The 27015-nt window shown below is 39.6% G+C and overlaps 1 protein-coding gene across 2 annotated transcripts in view; it reads left to right on the top strand.

Moving 5' to 3' along the window:
• The window catches only part of szt2 (SZT2 subunit of KICSTOR complex), a 225559-nt gene that overhangs the window by 65773 nt on the left and 132771 nt on the right, over positions 1–27015 (top strand). For both annotated transcript variants that reach the window (XM_073477051.1, XM_073477052.1), the window contains 10 exons: positions 2537–2767; positions 2945–3188; positions 3633–3707; positions 5897–6035; positions 6431–6563; positions 9478–9598; positions 9812–9964; positions 13065–13167; positions 24683–24797; positions 26329–26416. In XM_073477051.1, the coding sequence (XP_073333152.1) occupies positions 2537–2767; positions 2945–3188; positions 3633–3707; positions 5897–6035; positions 6431–6563; positions 9478–9598; positions 9812–9964; positions 13065–13167; positions 24683–24797; positions 26329–26416 (1402 nt within the window). The remainder of the gene's footprint in view (positions 1–2536; positions 2768–2944; positions 3189–3632; positions 3708–5896; positions 6036–6430; positions 6564–9477; positions 9599–9811; positions 9965–13064; positions 13168–24682; positions 24798–26328; positions 26417–27015) is intronic.

Here is a 27015-nt window from a genome sequence, read left to right on the forward strand (position 1 = left end):
GTTTAGGGTTCTGCTGACCCCCAGCTTGTGCTCCAGTGGGTGATGAGAGTCGAACAGCAAGTATTGATCTGTGTGTAGGTTTTCTGTACACCTCAATGTTGAGGCTTCTGTCTTCTTCAATGTGTACTGCACAGTCCAAGAAGGGCAGACTGTCTCCTCTGAGTGTTATTTTTCTCACCTTGTTGGCGAGATCCTTTGAGTTTTTGATGTGGTGTTGAGTGTTACCGACCAAAGGAGCTAGGATATTGGCTAAGTGCTTGGATATGTTGTACATAACTAAGTTAATGCTGCTGCTGATGGGTCTGAGTGGTGCTCCGTCCTGGTGTATGTTGGGGAGTCCATAGATATATGGGATGGCTTCCCCAGGATACAGTCTGTAATATAATGGCCTGTCAATGGCTTTGAGCTTTTCCATTTTTTGCAGATATTCTATAACCTTCTTTTCGTCGCTACTGGTAGGATCTGGCCTCAGAGTCTCAGGAGTGTTAGTATCACTAAGCAGATCAGTGACTTTGGTCTGGTAGTCTGCTGTGTTTAGCACTACAGTGCATCTGCCTTTGTCTGCCGGCAAGATGGTGATGTTCCGGTCTCTTTTGAGTGATGCCAGGGGCTTCCTTTCCTCAGTAATGAGGTTGTAGGGGGGTGCTTTTGCATTAGCAAGAGCAGATGATACCATCAATCTGTTGGACAAGTTTTTCACCCACTCTTGTATGTCCGGATGTGCTGTGTTGTTGATGTCCTTATTTCTCCAGGTGAGAGCTTCTGTTCTATGCGAGTTGCTTTGACGTGCCTGTAAAGTTTGGAATTTTCGTGTCCGCCGTTCCTTACACTTGTGTGTTGTGATGCTTGTGCCTTCTCAACACGCTTGGAGACATTTTCCAGGACATTGCTTGGTAGTAGTGTTGTTAGTTCCTCAAATGTCTGGTCAGTCTTAGTAGTGAGTGCATCGATGGTGAAATTAATCTGTTGCACTCTTTCATTGAGTAGCTGGTTTTGAGCCCTCTGAAGGATCCTTGTGGCCCTGTGTCCTTTCACACTGGAACCCAGGCCTAAGCTCTTAGGAATGGGGATAACATCTCAATGAGGAATTACAGTATATATAAAAGAAACCATAGATATACTTTTATATTAGCTGCCACACTAGTTAAAAGAAATCCAACCGACAACATGGGATGGTGGTTAACTGATAAGAAAAGCTGCAATTTAGGCGCACCAAATCCTGTTTTTGTCCAGGGCACCAAAATGGCTACGAAGAGTAGTTGAATCTTTTTTATCAAACAGCCAAGTCTGAATAGTGGTTTATTTGTTACAGTTACAACAAGGTACGTTGATCCACGATAATCTGTCATCGTCAACATGACTAAATAGGCTACAGAATCGACCAGAGCTGAGTATTTTTGACAGTGGCTCTGAAAATGTATTTGCCAATACCATGTTTGTACCTCTGATTGTTGAAATTAAATATGTGTGTCAAGGATTTGTCTTGTTGCAGCAGAAAGTAGTGTGTCACAATGATTGAGACTATGCACACAGCATGCAGATGGTGGGAAACAGTGATCTGCAGATATTTTTTTATTTATTGACAGCAAGTTTCCTTTTATCATTAGTTTATTGTTCACAATATGGCATTATCAGGGTTAAAATATGGTGTGTCCCCTGGACACATGGATAGTGAGGACGTTATCGACCATTTACATTTACTTTTCTGCTGTTTTTCATGTATTGTTAAGCTAATTTAAACACTTCCTGCACAGATGTTTCATATTAAAAGACTCCCAGGTCCATGGTTTCAGGGTTTCAGATAATTCGAACAGCTAAATGTATGTTAAAATGTTGCAAAAATTTCAAAATGCCAGTTTTGCTACGTTATTTTACATAAGAGTTAAACCTGCAACTTTGCAAGTGTAAATATAATACAAATATGTATTTTATTTAGCTAATAGCATGTATGGAATCAAAGAAAGTTGATTCTAAAATGAATGTCCTATAATGATGACTGTGGATGAACACCTCCCTTCATATTTTTTTTTTAAATACCCAGCTCATTTTGTTCATGCCAGCTTTGAAGGAGAACTCTGTAGTTCAGGGGAAGAAATGTTAATGAGATGAGAAAGATCTTAATTTTTTTTGCCTAAACAAACTAAATAAACAAACTTTGTTTATATGTGGCGGACCCTGCCACCTTTCTAGCTTCAAACAGTGTTCTGGGACCTTATTTTCCTCTGAGAACAGCTTGTTTATTCCCGTATGAAAAAAAACACATTTTTGAGTTTGTATTATTATCTCATTAATATTGTAAATTTTACAATTCTGAGTTTGAACTTCTTATCCAAAACTACACAGTGGCCCTTAAATTTGAGAAAACAAAACAAAATATCCATGTTCATCTTGTATCTTTTGGCTTATTCCCTTTAATCAGCCTTTTCTTCTTTACATTCATCATTTATCTCCGTACTTGCCTGTAGTGGAACATCATAATATCAGTGTTTGGACACATTGTTAGGATGTATGATTAGATTCATGTCTGATCCCTCAGGAGTTTCGCAGAATGTCATTCTCTGGCTACGTGTTGAATGGAGAGCAGGACGGTTTCTACTACATGTCCCTGAGCAGACTGCACCCTCAGAGGATCCATGCCACCAAGAGGCTGTCTGAGAGCACCACCGACCCCCTACCACACACTGACCCCTGCAATACTGGACCACAGGTGGAGGAGGTGATCTTGGAGAGTGAAGCAGAGGCTCGGGCAGCAGAGGCAGACAGCGAGGTCAGATACTTCAATGCACACTGATTACAGACACACAGAGTAACAATAATATATATTTTCAGAGCTTACCAACCACTATGTCTAATCCTCTGATGTCCTTTGTTGAACAATTACAATAGACGAAAAATGTTGATATGAAAATTATACTAAATTTAGTTTAATTCTGTTCAACTGCAGATTGGAGACAAGATGTCCATCTGCGTTGCTGCCAACGCTCCCAGTGACACGATTGCAGAAGCCAGTGAGCCAATCAGTGCCTTGAAGCCAGAGGCACATGATACTGTGTCTCAGAGTTCAGTCAGCATGATGGGGGTCAGAGTTCAGCCCAGTACCCCCCAGCTGCAGCATGAAGAGCCCACCTCACACCCCAAGATGCTGTCCAGTGTCAGTCTAGCTGAGTCCATGCAGTCAACCTCTCACAGTGAGTCAAACAGACACATTGCATACCTGTGATGTATTATTATGGGGTTGGTTGACTTTGCAGGTTGTTCCCTCTCCCCAACATGACAGGTAACACTAAGCACTGAAAGTATTTTTTTGGCCGTTTTATGGCTTTATTTCGATAGGACAGCTTGGAGATGACAGGAAATGGGATGAGAGAGCGGGGTATGATATGCAGCAAAGGTCCACAGGTCGGACTCGAACCCCGGGCAGCTGCAGCGAGGACAAAGCCTCTGCACGTGGGTTGCATGCTCTACGAATTGAGTTACCAGGGCACCCAGCACTGTCAGATCAGCTCCTTGCTCTCTCCACTGCCTTTGTTTAAAAAAACTGAGGGTCCATCTCTGATTTTGGATCTGGCTTCTGACTGTGATCCTGCTGACAATGAATCTTGTAAGGGAAATGTCATTCTGTCTTACCTCAGGCTGTGGCAAACCCAGGCCGAGTCGAGTCCAGAGTGTCGTCTCCAGCCAGGGCAGTCTGGACTCAGACATGCAGGGTAAGTGCTGTACAAAGTTGAACTATGGGTAACCAGCAGGATCAGTGTTAGAGAGATTTGAAGTAGGAGGTGATTGTGACAAGTCATTTCTCACAGGATTAGTTTTAGTTTTAGGGCACACTCACATTAGGCCACCCGTACCATGCCCAAGCACGTTTGACCTCCAGAGTCCACTTTGTTTGACTAGTGTGAGCGCTCTGTACCGTGCTCAAGCCCAATACACTTCCTTGGCCCTGGCACAGTTGGAAGAGGTGTGCTTTGACACGGTTGCTCATGATAGAGCACAAGTACAGGTGCGCAACTGGACATGAAGTATAATCATGCATATTACGCTGCCTTGCATTATCAAGAAATCCAGGGATGTGAGAGGGCCGTCTATGACCAAAACGACACTGAATAAGCCACAAGTTCTCTGTGTTGTTCTCCATTGTACCGCGACTGCGCTACGACAAGGTAACTGTGGCCAGGCCCGTTTGCAGCTGGAGCAATGTGAGTGCAGGGCAGCAGGGGACTGGGGAGGAGGGACAGTCGTGGCTCAGTACGGTACAGAGCAACTCGGCCAAGTGTGAGTGTGCTCTCACACATAAACAATATATAGACCTACAGAATGAAAGCTTGCCGAAGCAAAAACACCTAAAGCTCTTTTTCAGTATAAGAGCATGTAACTAGATGTCATGTAATCAGGCTTAAAGAAACAATAATCAGTTTCTTCTAGCTGTGAAGAAACATCTTACGTTATACTGAGTCACAAGACTTAGTTGCAGCTTGAACTCAGATTGGCTGGAACTTGGCACCGTGCAGCTGCTGGTATACAGTTCCAATACAGTCAATCTTGCTCTGATATACACCGCATGTGGACAGTTAACATCATTACATTTTCTGTAAAATAGATTGTTATGATCTTTAAAGAGACTGCATTTATACAGGACATTTCCATCCTAACAGACAAAGCACTTTACAATTTGTTTCTCATTCACCCATTGACACTCACATTCACACACCGGTGCCAGTTGAGCTACTACGCAAGGCCTGGCAGCCTATTTGAAGCAACTTGGGGTGCAGTGTCTTACTCAAGGACACTTTGACAGATTGTACTGCCTACCTCAGGATTAATGGACAAACCAGCTCATTGACTGACGTGACTTCTCTTTTCTATGCTCTCTGGTTGAAAACACTTTCTGTCTTCTCTAAAGCAACTACATTTGTAATCCTTTTGATTAGCTGCATGCAATGATTTATGAACTGAAACTTTGTGAAGTAAATGAAACAACTGTCAATGTTTTGTGATTTCAAGAAAGTTTGGCAATATAGAAATCAAAATACGATGAGTATATTACAAGAGAGTCATCAAATACAGTGTGTAATCCTCTTCTGAAGTCCTAAACTGAAGGTTAAGATATTCAACAACAATGTATATTTATGTATCTGTATATATGTATATATATACATTTTTTTTTTTAATAAGCTTGTGTGCATGGCAGGTAGATAAAGCTCTAATAAAATGAACTAAGCCAAAGGGACCAAATATTGTTCTTCTGTACCAAGCTTTGATTTAAGAGGAGAAAATAATTTGAACCAAACCAACAAAGTTAAGTTGCAGTTGTGTTATGAAACTGTTAGATCTGCTGCAGATAAAGCTGAAGATACGAAGATTAATTTCATATGATGGTAGGCAAAACTGACATTATAGGGAGGGACAAATTTGCAGTTCATATCTTTGTGAAAAAGAATATATGATGTTAATCTTAATAGATCTAAAGCTTAGACTGTAGAATACAAGATTGGATCATCCTTATAAAAATAAATATGGAGTGCTTCAGTATCAGCACTCCAAATTTCATTTTAAGTTCTATTTTATTTTTCAGTTAGATCGGATTAGCATATTGTTCATGCACAAATGTGCAGCTTTAATAGTGAACCTTGTGGAACACCACTGATTGCACTGCTTGATGATCAAACAATTATGAAAGACTTAAATAATAATAACAATAAATACATTTAAAAGACATACAGCATTGATCATTTAAAAAAAAAGAAATGGTTTGAATGTTGTCACATTGATAAATCAGGCTGTAGAGTTGAGGAGCTGTTACCAAGGTTAACAGACTTGACTTAAATGATGATAATGTAATGACGATAATAATGATGATGATGTTTGCCTTTTTGTTGCTTTAACTCTGTGTTTGAAGGTTATGATGGCGGCAGCAGTGACTCTGAGTGTGAAAGCCCCACCTTGGATGAACAGGAGTGTCAGTCTGCACTGATGCCCGACTTCTGGCTCATTGTTAAGATTTACCAGGACAGAGTAAAGGTCTACTCCCATTCCAGGTCAGACAAGCCTCAAGAAATCCTCTCGCAACACCTTTTACATGTATTTAACATTTGATAATCAGCCTGTAGTCTGTGGTCCATATTTATCAAGGATTTCAGAGTAGCACACTTTTGCTTGTTCTTTCAGGCTGAGAAGTAAAATAATTGTATCACCTGTCCTGATAAGTTCTCCTGTATTTATCTACTATGACAAACTAGGAGATGTCATCATAAATCACAGTTTCAACATTTGTAAAATGGTGATGACAGTTGCTCTCGAGAGTCTAAGTAGGAAGCTTTCTCATTTAAAATGAGATTAATTAAGTCCCTGTCAAAATTCCTTGAAAGGATTATCAGATGCTTGATCATGGCTGGTAATTGGACATTTCATATGATATGTCAAATTTTTGCAGGTGCTTCACAGAAGGAAAAGAGGTCAGTGCTGAGCAGTTGGAAAGGAAGGAAGATCAGGAGCTGCCTGAATACTTACGACTGCATCAGATAGTGGTCAGGAAGATCAGTGAAATCTGCAGAATAGTCAATCAGGTAGCTGCTGCAGCACTCGGCAAACTACATCACAGATTGTGTTTTTTTGTGTTGTTTTAGAATATCATACAAGTGAAGTAACACTGATATCTTGTGAAAATATTAAAAGGAACACAGTGATAGAAAAGACATACACGTGACAATTTATAAATGTATTTACAGTGCATAGCAGCATGGTTTGAAAATTGTTGTCTTACACTCGTTAAGAAAACTGTGTCAATAAGCTTGCCTCGGTCCTCAATAGATGCTAATGAGTTTTAAACCATAAGATTAATGGGCAACATATTGAACAGTTTTTGGAGATAAAGTATAAATATATATATAAATAAATATAAATAAAATTTGAGAAGCATGTTAAAATGGTGAGCATGGTTGCCAAAGAAATTTACATACAGTCATGGTCAAAAATATACATACAGCAACTTGAACAATCAGTTTAGGTGATTATAGAAAGTTGTGTGAATCAAATGTTCTGTGTAGCATGGCCTCTTAACTTCTTCTGATTGATAACAGCTGATGACTTTTCTGGGCCCATTTTAATAGGGCTTATTTGATACAGCCATTAGACTCAGCCACAAACACTACAATGGGAAAGTCTTAAGAGCTCAGCATTGATCTGAAAGAGTGCATTATTGATTTGAACAAGTCAGGAAAGTCACTTGGAGCCATTTCAAGGCAGTTACAGGTCCCAAGATCAACTGTACAAACAACTGTTTGTAAGTACAAAGTGCATGGCACAGTGGTGTCACTGCCACCATCAGGAAGAAAACACAAACTATCACCTGCTGCTGAGAGAAAACTGGTCAGGATGATCAAGAGTCAACCAAAAACCACCAAAAAGCAAGTCTGCAGTGAATCAGAAGCTGCTGGAAGACAGGTGTCAGTGTCCACAGTCAGGTGTGTTTTACATCAACCTGAGCTGAGAGGCTGCCGTGTTAGAAAGAAGCTCTTGATCCAGACGCAGCACCTTAAAGCTCAACTGAAGTTTGCTGCTGATCACATGGACAAAGAAAAAACCTTCTGGAGGAAAACTCTGTGGTCACATGAAACTAAAACTGAGTTGTTTGGCCACAATGAGCAGCAATATGTCTGGAGGAGAGAAGGTGATTCCTTAACTCCAAGAACACCAGACCTACTGTCCAGCATGGTGATGGTAGTATTATGCTGTGGGGCTGTTTTGCTGCCAGTGGATCTGCTGCTCTAAAGAAAGTACATGGAATAATTCTTCAGGAAAACCTAAAATCATCAGCAGAAGATTGGCTCTTGGATGCAGCTGGTTGTTCCAACAGGACAATGATCCCAAACACACATCTAAAGTGGTAAAGGAATGGCTAAATCAGGATATAAAGAGGTTTTGGAACAGCCTTCCCAATGTCCTGACTTGAACCCCATGGAGAACATGTGGACTGTGCTGAAGAAACAAGTCTGTACCTGGAAGACAACAAATTTAGTTGAACTTCACTGATTGGTTTAAATTCAGCCAGAGGACGACCAGAAGCTTGTGGATGGCTATCACAAGCACCTAACTGAGGTGAAAATGGCCAAGAGACATTTAACCAAATATTGGAATTACTTTATGTATATTTTTGAGCCAGAAGGTTTGGTCACATTTTCAGAAGACCTATAATAAATTAATTATTGACCAAACTTCATGAATGGTTTTGTGACAAAGTAGTTTGTGTTCCACTCATTTCATCACAGAAAAATGAGGGCTGTAGAAATCATTAGAACTCAAGACTGCCATGATGTACATGTTGTTTACAAGTGGATGTAAACTTTTCACCACAACAGTACAATTAGAGTTAGCAGAGACTGTCTACCTTTTCATGCAGCAAATACTTTCATGCACTCTATGATCTTCTCGCATTTCAGTTATTGTGTAACCTCTTGGTCAAGCAACTCCTACAACAACTCAGCCTCTGATGATGATTATATATGATCGAGCAATTCAAATTTTGGATAGGAAGCCAATAAGATCACATCATTGCCATGTTCTTAACAAATTAAATATGTTAAGATTTGATCATTTTTATCAAATTTGCTAATCTTAAACTCATCTATAAATGCCTACATAATCCGGCTCCTCCAGCGCTCAGTGGCCTTGTGATTCCACTCAGAGCTTCAGGCTCAGTAACACATGGAGCATCCAATGGGAATTGTAAGGTTCTTTCACAAAAATCCTAATTTGGACAAATGGCTTTTTCTGTTCGGGTGATTAACATGTGGAATTCCTTACCTACAGAACTCAAATTGGATCTTGACTGGGATCATTTTAAACAACAAACTTAAATAGTATCTAAAGGGGGATCAGTTATGTAATCATGAATGATCTGGTGCTTTGTGTTTTATGGTGTTTGATCGTGTTGTAGTACACTTTGAGTTTTATGTATTTTCAAGGCCCATCTAGGGACAGGCACTGTAAATTAGCTTTGGCTATAAATGCTAAAGTGTGTGGCAGGTTATGCTTCTACTTGTCCCTATACAAATAAATATTAAATAAATAAAAAAAAACTATTTTAAAATGTAAAATGTCAGAGGAATACTGTACATTAATGAACATTAACATAAGTCAAGACTTGTGTCCCTTTTTGTTTCAAGTTTTCTGTTCAGCATTTGTCTGTTACCCATAAACCTTTGCAAAATCTTATTCTAAAGATAGATTGGAATTTCCTTTCCAATGAACTATCAAAGCTAACTAAGGGTAAAAGAATTGGAACTTACATTTTCAGGTATCGAAGTGCTTTCACATATTGCAAACTGATTGTGCCAAACATGTTTTGTGTAAATGACTTGTAGCAACTAACAAACAAACATCAACACAGTCCTATATACTGTATGTGTAGCTGGTTGTGAAATAATACTTTTGCTTGCTGCTCAGTGTCTCCTGTATGTATGTGTTTGTGTGTGTGTGTAGCGTATGCTGCTGCAGGACCTACATGACAGCCATGTTTGTAATTCTCTGCTGGTGGCTGAGAGTGAAGAAGATATCTGGAAGAATGAGTCTCTCTACAGGCAGAGGCTGAACACCTCTGATGGTAAGTCAGAAGAAGATGTAATCGGTTTGGTTTTATTTGTTCAGGTTTGGACATTTTTCTGTGCACTCCAGTATAAGATAGTGGAGGTGAAAGGAAACTTTAAGTAATTTGAACAGACCCTTTAACTTCTTCTCTGATGTCACACGCTCTTTCAGTTGTGTCTGTACATATTTACATAACCTCATCCTTGTTTTTCTTGACCCAACCATACAGATTACAACACAGAGGAGAGCTACCAGGCCAGAGATTACCTGGCAGCCACCATGCAGTTTGTCCCTGGACATTTTGCCTGTGATGTGGTCTGGAGCACAATCATCCACATTCATCCACGCCTCAAGATGGGACCCAACATGGGGGTTGCCAGGGGTGAGTTGTAGACCTGAGCTTGTAAAAATTGCGACATCCACAATGACTTAACAGATCTGTGCAAGGTGATAGTTATTGAAAATCAGAGTTCTAATTATTACAAACTGTGTATATTGTAGGAGATACACTAATAATAAATGTAATTTATTAATCACTGGCGATTAATAAAACACTCGTTAATGGGGCACCACCTCCGTTGTTTTGTCTATTTGAATAATCCGGAGGTAATTAATCAAATTCGACTGGACAAGTTTAACTTGTATCAATTCTAATCAATTTCAGATCAATTTATTCAATCTCATAAATGAAGTAGTGAATTCTACACATATCCATCGGTTCTCCACATTAAAAACAAACCTGCACAGACAACGACATACGGTTAAATATGTTTATTGACTAAATAATTCAGATTAAATAAATGAAATGGCAATTTAAATGAATAACAACAGGTAACAGGAAATATGGAATAACTAAGTAATGGGTTACTAGTGGAATATGGGCTGATGGTGAGATCACGAGTTAGGTTGAAGCATTTAAATATTACGGGAGTAATTTTTAATACTAACAAGACCCTAACCGAATTTCTCTTAAGCTAAAAGATCAGAATCAGAGCCATAGACACCATCTCATGTATCATGTGTGAATCCAGCTGTTGTGAGTGATGGAGAGCCTACTTTCTTAGCAGAGTCGCGGCGGCGGATTCCCTCGGGTGATTTGCGGCTCTAGCTGGCAGTCCCGGTCCAATAGCCGGGGGTCAGCTCGTCCGGTATCAGTCGGTTGGGCACCTCGGTCCGATGTCTTAGGAAGAGGGCAGCTGGTCCCGTACCGATCCGGTGAGATCTTGGCTCAATGCCCAGCGGGATGGTACCGCTAGCGAGCGCTGGGGGCTTGTCAAAGAGTCTGTCTTTCGTTGGAAAACCACTTGCACGGTCTCGGACACAGCAAGTTGCTGTAGTGTCGTGATGATGATTGTGATAACGATGTTCTTCTTCGTTTCTTCGAGTGGTTCTCAGGCTCTGACTTTGTAAACTAAATTTAACTTCTTGAATAAAATAACTGAGGATGATACGTTGATCAGGCGGATCTTCCGTTGTTAGTTAATGCAAGATAATCTAAATTAAGTTCACTTCTTCAAAAGCAGGTTACGATACTTAACTGTATAAAACAAATTAAAACAGAACTTCGTTCTGGTACAAACTTAATAAAAGAAGCTAATCAATACTGCGAAAAATATAAAAGTGAGAAAAATCAACGCGTGAGCACTTCTGCTGAGATCGCTGTCTTGGAGCGTGTTTCAAAGTAAAGTAAAGAGCTTCAAAAATAAGTTACAAAAGAAACTTTAAAACTAAACAATAACTGAAAACTAAAAAAACTCAAACTGAAAACTAAAAACTTAAAACTGGACTCAAGAGACGTGATCTCTCCGTTTTATTATTTACAAATCGAGGCGTGTCTGGGCGGGGCTTACCGGCTTTTGTCTCCAAGATTTAGTGGAGGTGTGAAGATTCACAGAAACTCACTAAACTAAACCTTGCTTCACCTTTCACAGACTCTCACCATGGCTCAATAGATGTACTTTGTCTATCATGAAAAGGATTATGACGTGATTAAAATTACGTATAAATATTTCTCCTAGTTCTAGCTTAATACTTGTTAAAACAAAGACATATCAGAGACATTTACTGGTTATAACCATGAACATATTAAACAGAATATTTCTCGTCCAACTGTACCAGGACTCACCATCAGGAGGTGCTGTGGTTCCACCGAACACAGTACAGATTAAACATTAAAACTTGATCTCAGTCAATCTTAATCGTAGAGAAATGGGAAAAAGATCATTTTTATGAACTTCTTTTACTGTTTCTTAATGTGTTAGAACTAAGAATGTGAGATACTGACTTAATGGTTAATTAGAAATGGTCTGAAATCTGGAAGAATACAGAGGCCATTTGAATGGAATGTCCCACAAATAGTGAGACCAGATGTGTCGTAAATAACAGAAGACAGAGTGAGAGCATAGAACAAACACCAGAAGGTGTCTGGTGTCCACTCTGGAGAGTGTGTTTGTGAATCAGAAGTCAGAGAGACAAATAGGGAGAGAGAGAGAGAGAGAGAGAGAGAGAGAGGCATCAGACGTGTTACTTAATTTCCAAATGTAAAGACATTACTATTAACACAGTCTCTGATGACCAGATAGCTCCGGTCCCTCCTGATGTGGAGAGAGTAGGTAACTCCATGTTTCCTCAGACTGACCTGTAAAGGAAGAATTTATCTGTTTGGAGGGGAGAGAAAGTTCATTCACAGTTTAGGTTGTAAATTAATTAAAACTGTCCTCATTTGAAGTCTTTATGGTCCAGGAAAACACTGTCCTCTCTGCCAGGAGATAAGGTGGCAGGCTGAAAGGCTATAAATCGTCTTCATCCATATAAAAGGAGTTAACAAGAACAACAGGGCCTCAATGTAATGCAGAGGCGATGGACATGTGTTCCTACAATATACTTTACTGAACAACACAAGATAACTTGTAAAATTCAAGTGGGTGGAGCTGATCTCTGACGTTTTTGTGAGGAATCTGTTCCTCTCTCTTTTTTCAATTTACAGAAAGAGGATTTCAAATATTTAATATATTTCTTGCTCTGTTTTGACAATAATATAATCAAACTAAATAAATGAATATATTTTAAAAATAAAGTGATGAAAAGAGAGAGAAACAAACATCCAGAAATAGTTACTTACAGTACAGTGGTACATTTGATCAAAGCGGATTAAAAAAGGGGAAACAAACAGACTGATGGAGATTAATTTAAAAATGCAGTAGGGCTGGTTAGAATGCAGCAGGTAGGAGTGTGGTTGCACTATGCAGCTTAATGGTTAAATGTGTTTAGCTTCCAGAACTTTTACAGCGGTTAATATAGTGATGATATTCTTATCATGTGCCAGAAGTTATTTCAAAGTACTTTTTAGCTACAGACCCTTTCTTTATATTTATTTGTCAATTTGTGCTTTTGAAATAGTGATGATGCTCTTGTGAAGATTAATAGATTTATTTTGCAAACATACTCAACATGTCAGAATGTTTTATGTCTCCCTCTCTCAGCGATCCAGGCCCTGCGCTCTGTGCTGAACTCTTTCTGTGTGGTCAACAGGAAGAACATGTTTGTCTACCAGGAGCGTACCACTAAGTCAGTCTTCTACCTCAGGTTAGACTTTGTCATTATTATTGATACTTTGCTTTTTCACTTCTTCATGGATTTCAATCTTTCTCTTCGAGAGTACACATTTTCATTCATTCATCTAAACCCTCCTTCACATACAAGGCCTGTAAGAGGAATGTTGCAACACAGCCCACCTGTAAATGTTATCTTCAAAGAGTTGCACTGAGTTTTTGGAAGATTTTTCCATCAGTCTGCTGAAAGGGAAAACCCACCTACAGATGCCCTTGGGGCAGCTATATAGTAGAAAGAACATTGAACTGCTATGACACACGGCATTTTGAGTAAACAACATTTCTTGATGCCCCGAGCCAGATGGTGGAGCTTCCATGTCACATTTGAACTGTGAGATTAGAGGGAGCACTTCTGTGTTCTCACACTTCACAAATCATTTCACGACTTCAATGAGAGAGAGAGAGAAAAAGAAAGACATTAGCCCTTTTCACACAGAGATTCCGCCTTTGTTTGCTCACACTCAACCAAGCTGCTCCAGTGTGTCATTTCATACAGCCTGCCGGCTTTGCAGAACCAAAAGAGGCGGGATAGTACACATAACATTGAGATCTATGTGTTTTGTTTTTTTTTATGTGTTTCCCCTGGTTTCTTCTTGTTAATCGAAACATGTATCGGCCAACTGTTTATAACATATGGATGCTGTTATAATGTGTTGTGATTGAGATCAGAGAGAGAGAGAGAGATTTGTAGTAAAAGATGTAGTCGTGGACAAATCTACCATATTAGTAAAAGTAATGGTAGTAGTAGAAGGAAGAGTTGCAGTAGAAGTAGTAGTAAAAGCTGTCATAGTTGTTGTAGTAGTAGTAGTACTTGCAGTAGTAGCCCAGTAGTAGTAAAAGGGATATTGGGGGAAGTTGTAGTAAAAGCTGTCGTAGTAGTACTTGCAGTAGTAGCCCAGTAGTAATAAAAGGGATATTGGGGGAAGTTGTAGTAAAAGCTGTCATAGTTGTAGTAGTAGTAGTAGTAGTAGTAGTAGTAGTAGTAGTTGCAGTAGTAGCCCAGTAGTAGTAAAAGGGATATTGGGGGAAGTTGTAGTAAAAGCTGTCGTCGTCGTAGTAGTAGTAGTACTTGCAGTAGTAGCCCAGTAGTAGTAAAAGGGATATTAGGGGAAGTAGTAGTAACTCCTCACCACCCTGATCAACTCCTCCCTCACTTCAGGCCGTATTCCAGCTCCTTTCAAGACAGCTACAGTAAAGCCACTCCTAAAGAAACCCACCCTAGACTCGTCTGACATCTGAAACTACAGACCTGTATCTCTTCTTTCATTCCTCTCTAAAACCCTGGAACGCACCGTCTACAACTAACTGTCCTCCTACCTTTCACAAAACAACCTCCTTGACCCCAATCAGTCAGGCTTCAGGACTGCCAACTTCACTGAGACAGCCCTCCTCACAGTGACTGAGTCACTCCATGCCACCAGAGCCTTGTCCCACTCATCAGTCCTCATTCTCCTTGACTTATCCTCTGCGTTTGACACAGTCAACCACCAAATCCTTCTCTCCACTCTGGACGAACTTGGCATCGCTGACTCTGCTCTAACCTGGTTCACATCATACCTGACAAATCGCACCTTTCAGGTCATAAGGAATGGCTCCTTGTCCAAACCCTGCTTTCTGGAAACTGGTGTCCCTCAAGGCTCAGTACTAGGACTACTTCTGTTTTCATTATACACTAGATCACTATTCTCTGCAATCACATCACACGGATTCTCATACCACTCTTATGCTGACGACACCCAACTGTTACTCTCCTTTCCCCCATCCTCCAATACCCATGTTGCAACACGCATCTCAGAATGTCTGGCAGACATCTCCGCTTGGACAACTGCACATCACCTCAAGCTCAACCTTAGTAAAACTGAACTCCTCTTCATCCTGGGGAAAGACTGCCCTAACATGGACCTGTCTGTCACTGTCGAGGACGTCACAATAATGCCTTCATCGACTGCGAGGAACCTGGGAGTAATCCTCAACGGACTATCCTGCACACCCAACATCATCGCGGTGGCCTGATCCTGCAGATTTGCCCTCTACAACATACGCAGGATCCGGTCTTTCCTCACAAGAGATGCAACACAACTCCTGGTTCAATCGCTGGTCGTCTCCCGCCTGGACTACTGCAACTCGCTCTTGGCTGGACTCTCAGCCTCCGCGACTAAACCATTGCAACGTATCCAGAACGCTGCAGCGCACCTTGTTTTCAATTTACCCAAATTCTCCCATGTGCCCCCGCCCCCTCCTTGACCTCCACTGGCATCCTGTTGCGGCCCGCATCTGATACAAGACGATGGTACTGGCCTTCAAGGCCATCAACGGAAATGCACCCATCTACCTCCAAACACTGGTCAGACCACACGCCCCAGCGCGAGCACTTCACTCTACTACATTCGCTGGCCAGCTGGTACCGCCATTGCTAAGAGCAAAAAAAGGTCGCTCAGCGAAGTCACAACTCTTCTCTGCTCTGGCGCCTCAGTGGTGGAACAAACTCCCGACCAATGTCAGGACAGCAGAGTCACTCGCCAGACTTCACCTTGACCCTGCATAGCATGACTCCCCCCTAAATGTCAGGAAACAGCTATTTGCTATATAAAGATTAGTGTAGTAAAGACGTCCTGAGCAGAGTGACATCACACTTTTTCTCTGTGTGTAGTTATCAAGCTTCTCTGTTTATTGTTTTGGATAGCAGGTCTGGCTGTGTGTGCATGTGAGCCCCTCCCTTTGGAACCATAAATAGACACAGTGAGCACGGTTGCCAAGTCAGCGTTTTTCCCGTGGAATTGGGCTACTTTTGAAGTCAGCCAGCCAGCCAGCCAGCCAGCCAGCCAGCCAGCCAGCCAGCCTTTTTGCTTAACCAGATTCATGTTTTAAAACAAAAAATCTCCAAGCTATGGAATATTAAATAATCCATCTTTGCTCACTACATCTTATTCTTTCTTACCCTCAGGTGTGCATAAACTACAGGTTATGAACTTCTTTTTAAGGAACAGACAGCTGTGGATCGTTTCCATTTATGTCACAAGTAAAAACACAGAACAAAATGTGAGTTTCTTCTATCATTTAGTTTATAATAGATATGGATCAGCAGTTAACCTTCCTTTTCCCAGATGACCTCATGCGCATTGGCAAATAAAACTGTATAGTGATTAGTGTTGTCACAATACCAAAATTATGACTTCGGTACGATACCTGCCTAAAATATCTCGATACTGATACTGAAACGATACCACAGTGGAAAACTAAAACATCATCAAAAGTAATGGAATAAAATATTAGATGACAGAATGTGGAACTTAAAATGAATTATTTCTTTTTATTAATTAAAACACTTAAACTTAAAAAGTCAAAATAAAAATATATATTTTTGTAAAAGCTGCTGAGCTTTATAGCTACTTAACCTGTTATAACAATGATGAAATAATTATGCAGCTGTTTAAAAAATAAAAATAAAAAGATTTGTCACAGAACATGGACATATGAAAACCAGAACATGTTCGTTATTATCTGGACAGTTCTTTGGCCAATTTAAGGTTCTTGGCCAGGAAAACAAGCGTGTAAACAGTCAAAATTAAAATATATATATATATATTTTTTTGAGTATTTTATTTTTGAATTTTTCCAAGAACAAGGACGAGGTTATGGTTACAAACTGACAGGACAAAACAAAACCAAATCAGGAAAAAAAGTCAATATCCACAAGGTGGAAACGTAAAATTAAAATAAACTCACAATAACCGGACAATGGACAATGGGGAAAAAAAAACCCAAAGAAAACAATAATGATAAAAATATTAGTAATAACTTAATAAATAAAATACATCATGCAATAATCAACAATACAAAGAGAGACAAAAGGTAGCATAACTGCTCATAGATCATGCCAAGCCTAGCTTAAATACAGGGAAATTAGTCAACCTGGTGTGCTGGTATATTTTCCATATAAATTAAAAATGGTTGCCATATTTTATAAAAAGTCTTACTTCTTTTCTGCATCCAATAGGTGATTTTCTCTAGGGGTACACAGCTATTGATTTCACAAAGCCACATTTTAATTGGAAGAGGGGCATCTGATTTCCACTTTATCGCAATACATTTCTTAGCAATTGTCAAAAGGATTTCTGTGAGTTTCTTTGCATAATTTGTCTCAAGATTAGAGTTAGTAAAGTTCCCTAGTAGACAAATTTCAGGGTCCAGTGGAAACGTAACCCCGTGGATGTTTGATAAAGTTTCACATACCCCCTGCCAAAACCCCTGCAGTTTAGAACACTGCCAGGTAGAATGAAGGAATGTTCCTTCCTCTGTGCCACATCTAAAACAGAGAGGTGATATATTGGAGTTGTATTTGTGTAATTTATGTGGGGTAATATACAGCTGATGCAGGAAGTTGAATTGTATCAGCCTATACCTAGCATTTAAAGTAGAGGTGACCCCATCTCTGCACAAGTTCCTCCATAACTGCTCCTCGATAGTTATTCCCAGGTCCTTCTCCCATTTAACCCTTGACCTGTCCCTATCTGGTATCGATAAAGTCGACAAAAGAGCTGTATACACCCTTGAGATAGTTCTAAATAATGGTTGGCCAGCATGACACAGATGCTCAACTGGAAACATGGGGGGTAAATCCCAATTTCCTTTTTGATTGGCTCTAATAAAATCACGTAACTGGAGATAACTAAGGAAATCTTTATTTGTCAATCTGTACTTTTCTTTAAACTGTTCTAGAGACATAAAAACTCCATCTTTATAGCAGTGTTCTAGGTGGCAAATGCCTTTCTCCTGCCAAAATCTAAAGTTGCCACTCTGAAGGATCATTGGTAGCAATCCATTTCCCCATAATGGGGTTTTAGGAGAAAGAAATCCTTCTATCTTAAAAAGTTCATGGAGTTTATGCCAAACTTGGATTGAATGGATGATTAAAGGATTATCAGTTGCAGTTTTGATTGTTTTTTTAATCCCATTTGTACAATAAATTTGTTGGTATCTCCTCTTTCATCTCTATCCTTTCAATATTGAGCCATGAAGGAGAAGGACCCGTGTCAAACATCTGTGCCAGGAATCTGGATTGAGCAGCATAATAATAAAACTGAAAATTGGGGAGTTTCAGACCTCCATCCTCATAATCCAGTGTTAATTTATCCATGCTGAGTCTTGGAGTCTTACCATGCCAAATAAACTGTCTGATTAATTTTTTTAAGGGAGGAAAAGAATGCTATTGCGACATGAATCGGAAGTGACTGAAACATATACAGGAACCTAGGCAGGATATTCATCTTTATGACATTGAGTCTACCAAGTAATGTAAGAGGCAAATCCATCCATTTTTTCAAATCTCCTCCAACCCTTTGGAGCAGACTAACTAAATTGAGCTTGTAAAGATTTTTAAGGTTACTGTCAACAAACACACCCAGATATTTAAAACCCATAGGAGACCATTTAAAAGAAAATTTATGCTAAACTCTACTGAAATCAAATACAGACAACGGCAAAATCTCACTTTTGTCAAGGTTAACCTTGTACCCAGAAAATGAACTGTATGTACCCAGTAGTTCCTGGAGGTGAGAAAGAGAGTGTTCAGGGTTAGTCAAAAATAAAATAACGTCATCAGCAAAAAGTGAAATCTTGTGTGTATCAGTGCCAATCTCAAAGCCACATATATTAGGATTACTTCTAATGGCCTCTGCCAGGGGCTCAATAGCAAGCACAAAGAGGGCGGGGCTAGCCGGATCTCCCTGTCTGTTGCCTCTATATAGCCGGAATGAGCCAGAAGTGATCCCGTTTGAAATAACCCTAGCCTGAGGGGATCTGTAAAGAGATTTTATCAAATCAATAAACCCAGCACCGAAACCAAATTTCTTCAAAACACCAAATAGATATGACCATTTGACCATATCAAAAGCCTTTTCGGCATCCAGCGAGACAGCGATACTTGGTATCTTATTCTTGTTAGCAAGATGTATTATGTTAAATAAGCGCCTTAAATTATTAGTGGACAGTCTATTTATAATAAACCCTGTTTGATCTGGGTTGACAAGCCTGGGAAGACACATTTCTAATCTTTTGACTATCATTTTAGTAACTAATTTATAATCTGTATTGAGGAGTGAGATTGGTCTATAAGAGGAACATTTTTGAGGATCTTTCCCTTTTTTGTGAATAACTGTAATAACGGCTTGAGAGAAGGAGTCCGGAAAGCACCCGTCCCTCCTGCTCCGCTCGAGCACCTCCATCAGCAGCGGTATAAGAAGATCTTGAAATTCTTTATAAAATTCAGATGGAAAGCCATCATCCCCAGGTGATTTATTTGCAGGAAGTGATTTAATAGAGTCCAACAATTCAGCACTAGAAAAGGGCTTCTCCATACTCTCCCTGTCTTCCTCTGATAAACATGGCAAGTCAATGGAGGATAAAAAGGACTCCATTTTAGATAAATCTCCATGAGCTTGTGATGTATAAAAGTCCATGTAATACTTTTTAAAGGCCTCATTAATTTCCGTGGGATTATAAGTTATAACTTTAGACGGTGTTTCTATAGCATTAATTGTTCGTTTACTTTCCTCAGTTTTAAGCTGCCATGCTAGCACTTTATGCGCTTTTTCTCCAAGTTCATAGAATTTTTGCTTTGATCTAGTTATTGCCCTCTCTGCTTGATACGTATTTATGGTGTTGTATTTCAATTTCAGATCCACCAATTCTCTGTACAGATCCTTAGTTGGGGCATTTTGGTATGTTTTCTCAAGTGCATAAAGTTGTTGTTCCAAAGTGTTAAGCTCAACGCTGTGTTTCTTCTTTAACCCTTTTGTATAGGATATAATTTGGCCCCTCAGAAAGGCTTTTAATGTGTCCCAATAAATGAAAATATTAGGAGCAGATGGTCTATTTGTTAAAGAGAAAAAATCAATCTGTTCTCTTATGAAAGTACAGAATTCAGGTTGTTTTAAAAGTGTAGGGTTGAGCCTCCATCTGTACCTTCCAGTTACCTTGTCAGGAATGGATACAGACAGCACCAAAGGAGAGTGATCACTAAGCAGTCTGGGAAGGTATTCAATGTCTAACACTCTATGAAATATTTGACCCGAAATCAGAAAATTATCTATACGGGTATGACAGTTGTGAGGGTGTGAATAAAATGAATAGTCTCTATCCTGTGGATGCATCTGCCTCCAGACATCAATTAAATTTAAGTCTCTCATAAAAGAAATTGTAGTTTTAGCTGATTTGGTGAGAGGACAGGGTCTATCAGAAGATCTATCTAGCACAGTATCTAAACAGAAGTTTAAATCTCCTACCAAATGAAAACCAGGCGCTTGGGAGACCTGAAGAAAGATCTCCTGCATAAATGGATGATCGTCAAAATTAGGTGCGTAAATATTCATAAAGGTCCATGATTCTGAATACATCTGCCCTTGTACCATGATATATCTACCTGAAGGGTCCGATATGGTTTTAGTAGCAACAAAGGGGACGTTTTTATGCAGCAAAATTGTTGTTCCTCTCGACTTTGAACTAAATGATGAAAAGAAGACTTGACCTACCCAATCTCTTTTCAGCTTTTTATTCTCGCTGTCTGTTAGGTGCGTTTCTTGTAGGTAAACAATGTCAGGTTTTAATTTTTTAAGGTAGGTATAAATTTTTTTCCTTTTGATAGGGCTATTCAATCCTTTGACATTAAATGTTACAAATTTCAATGGGCTTAACATGAGTTTAGGTGATAATAAATAGTAGCCAAACTATTATCCCTTTTATCTAAATAACCAAGCAATGATACTATAGAGAAAGAATGTTCTACGTATAGGTCTCTCTGATAAGTAAAACATAAAGATACATTTGACAAGACAAAAAGATTAACAAACAAAAAAACAACATATAACATATACACCACTCTTCTCGATTGCCAGTCTACCATCCTGACAACCAAACGTGAACCAGTGTGAAGAATCTAAGGTGCTCGCCTATCCTTCCTAAACTCAGACTCATGAACCGAACCTGCGAGCTCTCATAACATTTAGAGTATAGAAAAAAAACAAAACGCTATTATATCCCCCCATAGAGATACAATCCCTGGCGACCCAGATAGATGGATGATTGTAGATAAAAAAACAAACAAAAAACCCAAAAGGAACTGTAATTAATAACACGCTCAGTTTTTAGCTTAACAATTGCCTTTTATACTTATAGTTGTACTCACCGGCACCCTGGTACAAATTCAAAGTAAAATGAAATCATAGACGGTTAAAGAACCAGTCCAGTTCACTGTAATGCCAGGTGGGTAGAGACTAATGTCGATCCAATTCACTTGTCTCCGGGGCAATGGTCCTGAGCAGGCGACATTAACAGTCACATCAGTCACTTATACAATCAGTTCCTCTCCAGTACATACCATCAAGAATGGGCCGGTGTAACGATCTCGTAAGCAATATGGACGGGTATTCTTCATTTATCAGGACTTGGTGTTGGTGCTCCGCGTTTATCAGCTCTGGAAGAAAGCTGCCCGTCTTGCGTCAGGTTTTTGATGAATGTAAAGGCATCTCCTGCAGTATCGAAAAAGCGGGTTCCTCCGGCGTCTGGCTGGACCTTCAGGCGTGCAGGATAGATGAGGTAGCAGGCGATGTTTCTCGCTTTAATGGCTTGTAGCGCGGGGACGAGCTGCTTGCGGCGTTTAGCCAACTCCGGGCTCATGTCAGGGAAGAAGCTGCCCAGTCTGGGCTCTGCAGCCATGGTCCTGTGTGCTCGTTCAATTTCAACCTCCAGCCGCGGCACTGCTGCGTCTGAGCCGTCGGCCCCCAAAACCTCCGGTATCCAGTCTGTGAAGAATTTCACAGGGTCCGTACCCTCGGTGCCTTCTTTTAGTCCCACAATACGAACATTATTCCTTCTGCTGTGATTTTCGAGCTGGTCAATTTTTCTTTTGAGGAAGTCGTTGTCGCTTTTCAGCTGCTTCGTTAGCTGCTGAATCCCACTTACTGCGTCCTCAGTGTCACTGATATGATTCTCGGCCTCTGTCACCCTCGTTAGCACGTTATCCAAAGTAGCCTTCACTCCATTGATGGAAGTTTGGAGCCGTGCTGAATTCAAGTCAATTTTCTCCGAGAGAGACTTGTTTAACTCAAGAATTTCCCTGAGCACAACGGGAAGCACCCCCATGGATTGAGAGTCTTCAGATTCGCACAATGTTGAATTCGCAATGTCCGTGGCCATGCCTGACTCGTTTCGGCTAGTGTTAGCTTTCACCACAACTCCTTTTTTGGTAGCAACAATTTTGACGTCTTCCTTTCGGTCTTTGTTTTCGGTTCTCGATCGTCTAGCCTTCATCCCACATCAGCAGTCTGTTACGTTATATTTACCCACTCCAAGTTGTTAATTTAGCGTTGTTTTTTATGTTGATTTGAAAGATAAGTTAGAGAGCTCAGTTCGGGCATGTCTGCTCAGCTACGAGGCATCCCAGAATCCCCAAAATATATATTTTTGTAAAAGCTGCTGAGCTTTATAGCTACTTAACCTGTTATAACAACAATGAAATGATTATGCAGCTGTTTAAAAAATAAAAAGATTTGTCACAGAACATGGACATATGAAAACCAGAACATGTTCGTTATGTGGAACCACATCGGACTGTTAAACAGTAAGCTTTACCCCTGACTGCCTTGTGCAACTCTGATGGTGAAAAAAGTTCACTTGTCACAAAAAAAAAACTCGCTTGACTTACATCCGGGGATATTTATGTTATCTATCGCTAACCTGCAGCTCTTTGAACTCTTTGAACAAGTGCGCATGTCTGTCAGCTAGATGTTTTGTTGGACGTGTTGGCTCCCTTGGTCATTACGGATTTAAAGCATCGTTTACATACGGGCTTTGTGGTGTCCGTGTCCAACGTAAGCAAAATATTTCCATATTTCGCTCCGTGTGTCTGCCCCGCTGTCGCACAAAGTTTATAAAGTACCGATACTAATAAAACGTGAAAAAGCATCGTTTTTAACAGCTGGGTAACGCGGTACCTTTCTAGTATTGGTTTACCGTGCAACACTAATAGTGATTGCAAGGTTTAAAGGGAACCAATGTAAGCGCTGATTGTTTCGTTATTCTATATCCGTTCTATAACATTTTGCAATCAACATTTACTTCATAATGATACGTTGAAGCAGAAAACTTGTCTATCTTATTGGTATCGACCAGGAGGAGCAGGTAATCGATTATGGATTTCAGCAGAAAAAATAATATCATGCAACATTACATTATAGCTAATAAGTAGTGACACATTTGCCTTTACTGTATATGGTAAATACTGTTTATATACCTTCAGATTGGCTGTTTGTCCCTTTTTATATATTTAAATAGTGTGCGTGTTTTTCATTTCTTGAATTTTAGAAGCATGATATTTAAATGGTTGTAGCCTGGTCATCAAAGTTGCAGTTTTGTAATTTGCTCCAAAAAGTCATGTATATATAATTTAGGTATAAAAAAATGAAACACATATTTTCCCTTAAAAATACAAGGGTACAGTGAAGTTGTCTTCACCATATGGAGGCTGTTCTGTCACTTGTACAAAAAACAAAAAAAATAGCAGTATTACTTTATAATAGCATAAAATATTTAATCACTGTCACTTCATACAGCTGCATCCTTGTGCCTGTTGTGTCACATGGAAGTATTGTGGCACTTATTCTCAAAGACTTGAACGGACCTCTTGATCTACTGAGGCTTGGATTGTGCCACATTTGTGTGTCACTTTGTACAAAAAGTGTCTGCTAAATGAATACATGTAAATGTAGATGTAATATAGCTGATTCACTGTGCTGAGTAGATTTCAACTTGTTTCAGGGTCTGGGATCCCTGCTGATCCACACCATCCTGTTGAATGTTTTTTAGGCTTTGTTTATAGTCATTTTGTTCATTTTTGCTGTAATCTTTCATTCTTCCTATTATATGTTTAATAATTGTTGCTGTGTGGCTGTGAACACTGCAGCTTTGTTTATAAATGTCAGTTTAGATTTCATTGTGTAAAGTTGCCTCTATGAAATAGCTTAACATTGGTTTATTGGCACATTCAAGCCAGGCTTTTCTCAATGAACCCTGCTTCTTCATGAATTACCCCTCTGGTAATTTATAGAAGCAGTCATCTAGTCTCAAGCCAGTACACAGAAGCAATGAGAGCCCATATAAAATTGTTCTATGTCACCATTTGACCATTTACCTTGTGCAAACATGGTACGTTATATTTAAAAGTGTCACTTTGTCTTTATATTATAAGTTGTCATCAGTGTTTGGTGTTTACTAAGTGCTGTAAATTACTTCCGTCATTCACTGACTGTCTAACACTTGAGTACATTAGTGAGAGTTGTTTTCAGGTGGAATAGATAGAAAACATTTGGGGAAGGACAAGAAAGATAACAGGAGACAAATAGGAATGTCAGTGGATGACATTTGTTACATGAAATTATCAGTCGAGTCACAAAGACATCAACTCACATACCTGTTCATTATGTTAATCCTTGCAGACTCTGTGAAACGTCGCTAACAGGGAAATACTCTGACGTGGATGGAAATCTACAGATGATTCGCTCCACTGGGCTTGCCAGGAGTCAAGAGCCTTTGTTTTCTGATGACCTTATGGTAAGTGATGGTTCCCATGGCTGCACACAAACGTCTGAATCAGGATTGGCAAAGTATGTGTATACTTACAAGGAATTTGACTCCAGTTTACAATGCTATAGGTCTGCTATGCAGAAATAGACATACACATATTTACAAGGACAACCAAAACTGAACAAATAAGGTAAAGAATGCTGAATGTTCAGGGCTGCACCATACAATAGCATGTGAAAAGAAAGTAAAGTAGGAAGAATCTTACAGCCATAATGCTAAACTACAAAACAACATCTGTATCAGTTACAGGCAGATCATGAAGCAGAGATCTAAAAATTCAAGGTATTACAAGAGAATTCAGTTTTGCAGTAGGTTTAGGACATAAGGACGAGTATGCAAAGTCCGTGGACGAGGCATGTCTTCTGGGGTCTGTTCCTTGTCTTTCTTGATATCCTTCCGTCTTAAGGTCAGAGGTGATTGGGTCTGTGTCTGTCTCTGTGCAATCCACCACAGGCACAAAGAGCCTTTCAATTAAATCATCAAAAATGATTATGAAAGAATTTAGTTTCTTCGTATATTCCTGTTTTCGGTCCGCTGCAGTCAATCCAACATCAAAGGAGAGACGCCCACATGGAGCAGTTTTTCTCTGTGACCAAACAGAGCCAATCAGGCGTACAACTGTGTGTTTGCACCAGGAAAAAAAGATATAATTTAAGCAAAGACAATGGCAAGACAACATACATAAATAAAACATTTCAAGCAAATTCACGAATGAGTTTCCTCTACCTCTACCTTGACTCAGATGATATAAAATCACATTCTCATGAGGACTGTATTTGCTTAGACTGATTTTGAGTGGTTTTTTTAATACATTGTAGTACCTTCCAGAAGTTTTCTGTAACCCAGGTCAGAGGATTAGTGAAAAGTTTAAGTTTGACAGTAAATACTATCTAAGCGCTGTGCATCTCTGCAGGTTGTCTAATAAATGGAATTGGATATTAAATTGTGATCTGCCAGCTCCAGTATGTAGGCGATAAGGCCAGAAACCTTGGCATTGTTCCCTGCATCCACTCAGATTCATTCTAGCAGGGGGTGATGGCTGTTTTTGAATGCCTGCGGAGAAGGTTGAACTGGGTTAGTTTGTAAATGCTAGCATCAAGTGCAATCTGTAGAACTGAATTTTCCTGACTTGATGTCTGCAAAGAGGAAAAACAGATGTTGATGAGCTTATTGAAATGGATACAGACACAATGTTTACCTGCTCTTCTTATCTCCAACTAAATAGAACAGTTCATTGAAGGATAAGCAAGAGTAGGGCAGGGGAAGGATTTTGGTATATATTGCCTAGAATGTATGACCACATTTGGTGCTTACAGAAAGATGCCCAGTCCTATTACAAATGCTTCACGCAGAGATGAAAATACAGTGAAACTTGGTAAATAAAAACTTTCAAAAGCCAGTCCATGTAATTATTTGCAATCTGTATTTGTTGTGTAGTCGGATTAGTTGTTGAGTGCTGGCTCTAAATTGTCGACATCTTTGTTGTCTTTTTCCTCAGGGCTCCAGGTCTTCTCTTGATAGCTCTCGGCCAGTTGGACAAGTAGACAAGCACATCCTGCTGCTGGTGCATGGAATAGGAAATGCTGGTAAGAGTTGGAAAATATCAAGGACTGGCAAGGTTTTAATTTTGTTAAATTATCTTAATTAAAAAAAACAAGATATTTACAAACTTCAGTTGGTTTCTTGTGGAAGGCAGATTCACCTCTGGTCTCTGTGTGAGCTGTAGAGAGTCACTAGATCAGGTCAACATCTATCCCAAGACTAACATGAAGTCACTTTAGAACAGTTATATGAGCCATTTTCTTTTTTCTTCAAACTTTAGCACCAGCAGCATTTTGTACAAACTCAATTGATCTATAGATTTTTTTGCGGGAGACTTAATGCGCAGTACATTGTAGTTGTTAAGCTAAGGTATTCAAGGAGAAAGAAAAGTCCTCAAATTTGGCTTTGGTTGTATATAAGGCCATATATACAAGGTAACACCCATATTGTATGTTAATGATAAATAATAAATTAGGGAGTCATACATTGGAGAAGGTGTGGGTAAAAAAAAAAAAAAAAACGTATTCACATAAGAGTCTACATTCTTATTTTTAACGATCCAGAATCGATTCACAAATGCCAAAAATCGATTTTCTAAATGTGAATTAATAATAGCATGTTGACTGAACAAATAAAGGGGAAC

The sequence above is a fragment of the Pagrus major genome, chromosome 11 (genome assembly GCF_040436345.1).
Source record: "Pagrus major chromosome 11, Pma_NU_1.0".
Taxonomy (NCBI): Eukaryota; Metazoa; Chordata; class Actinopteri; order Spariformes; family Sparidae; genus Pagrus; species Pagrus major.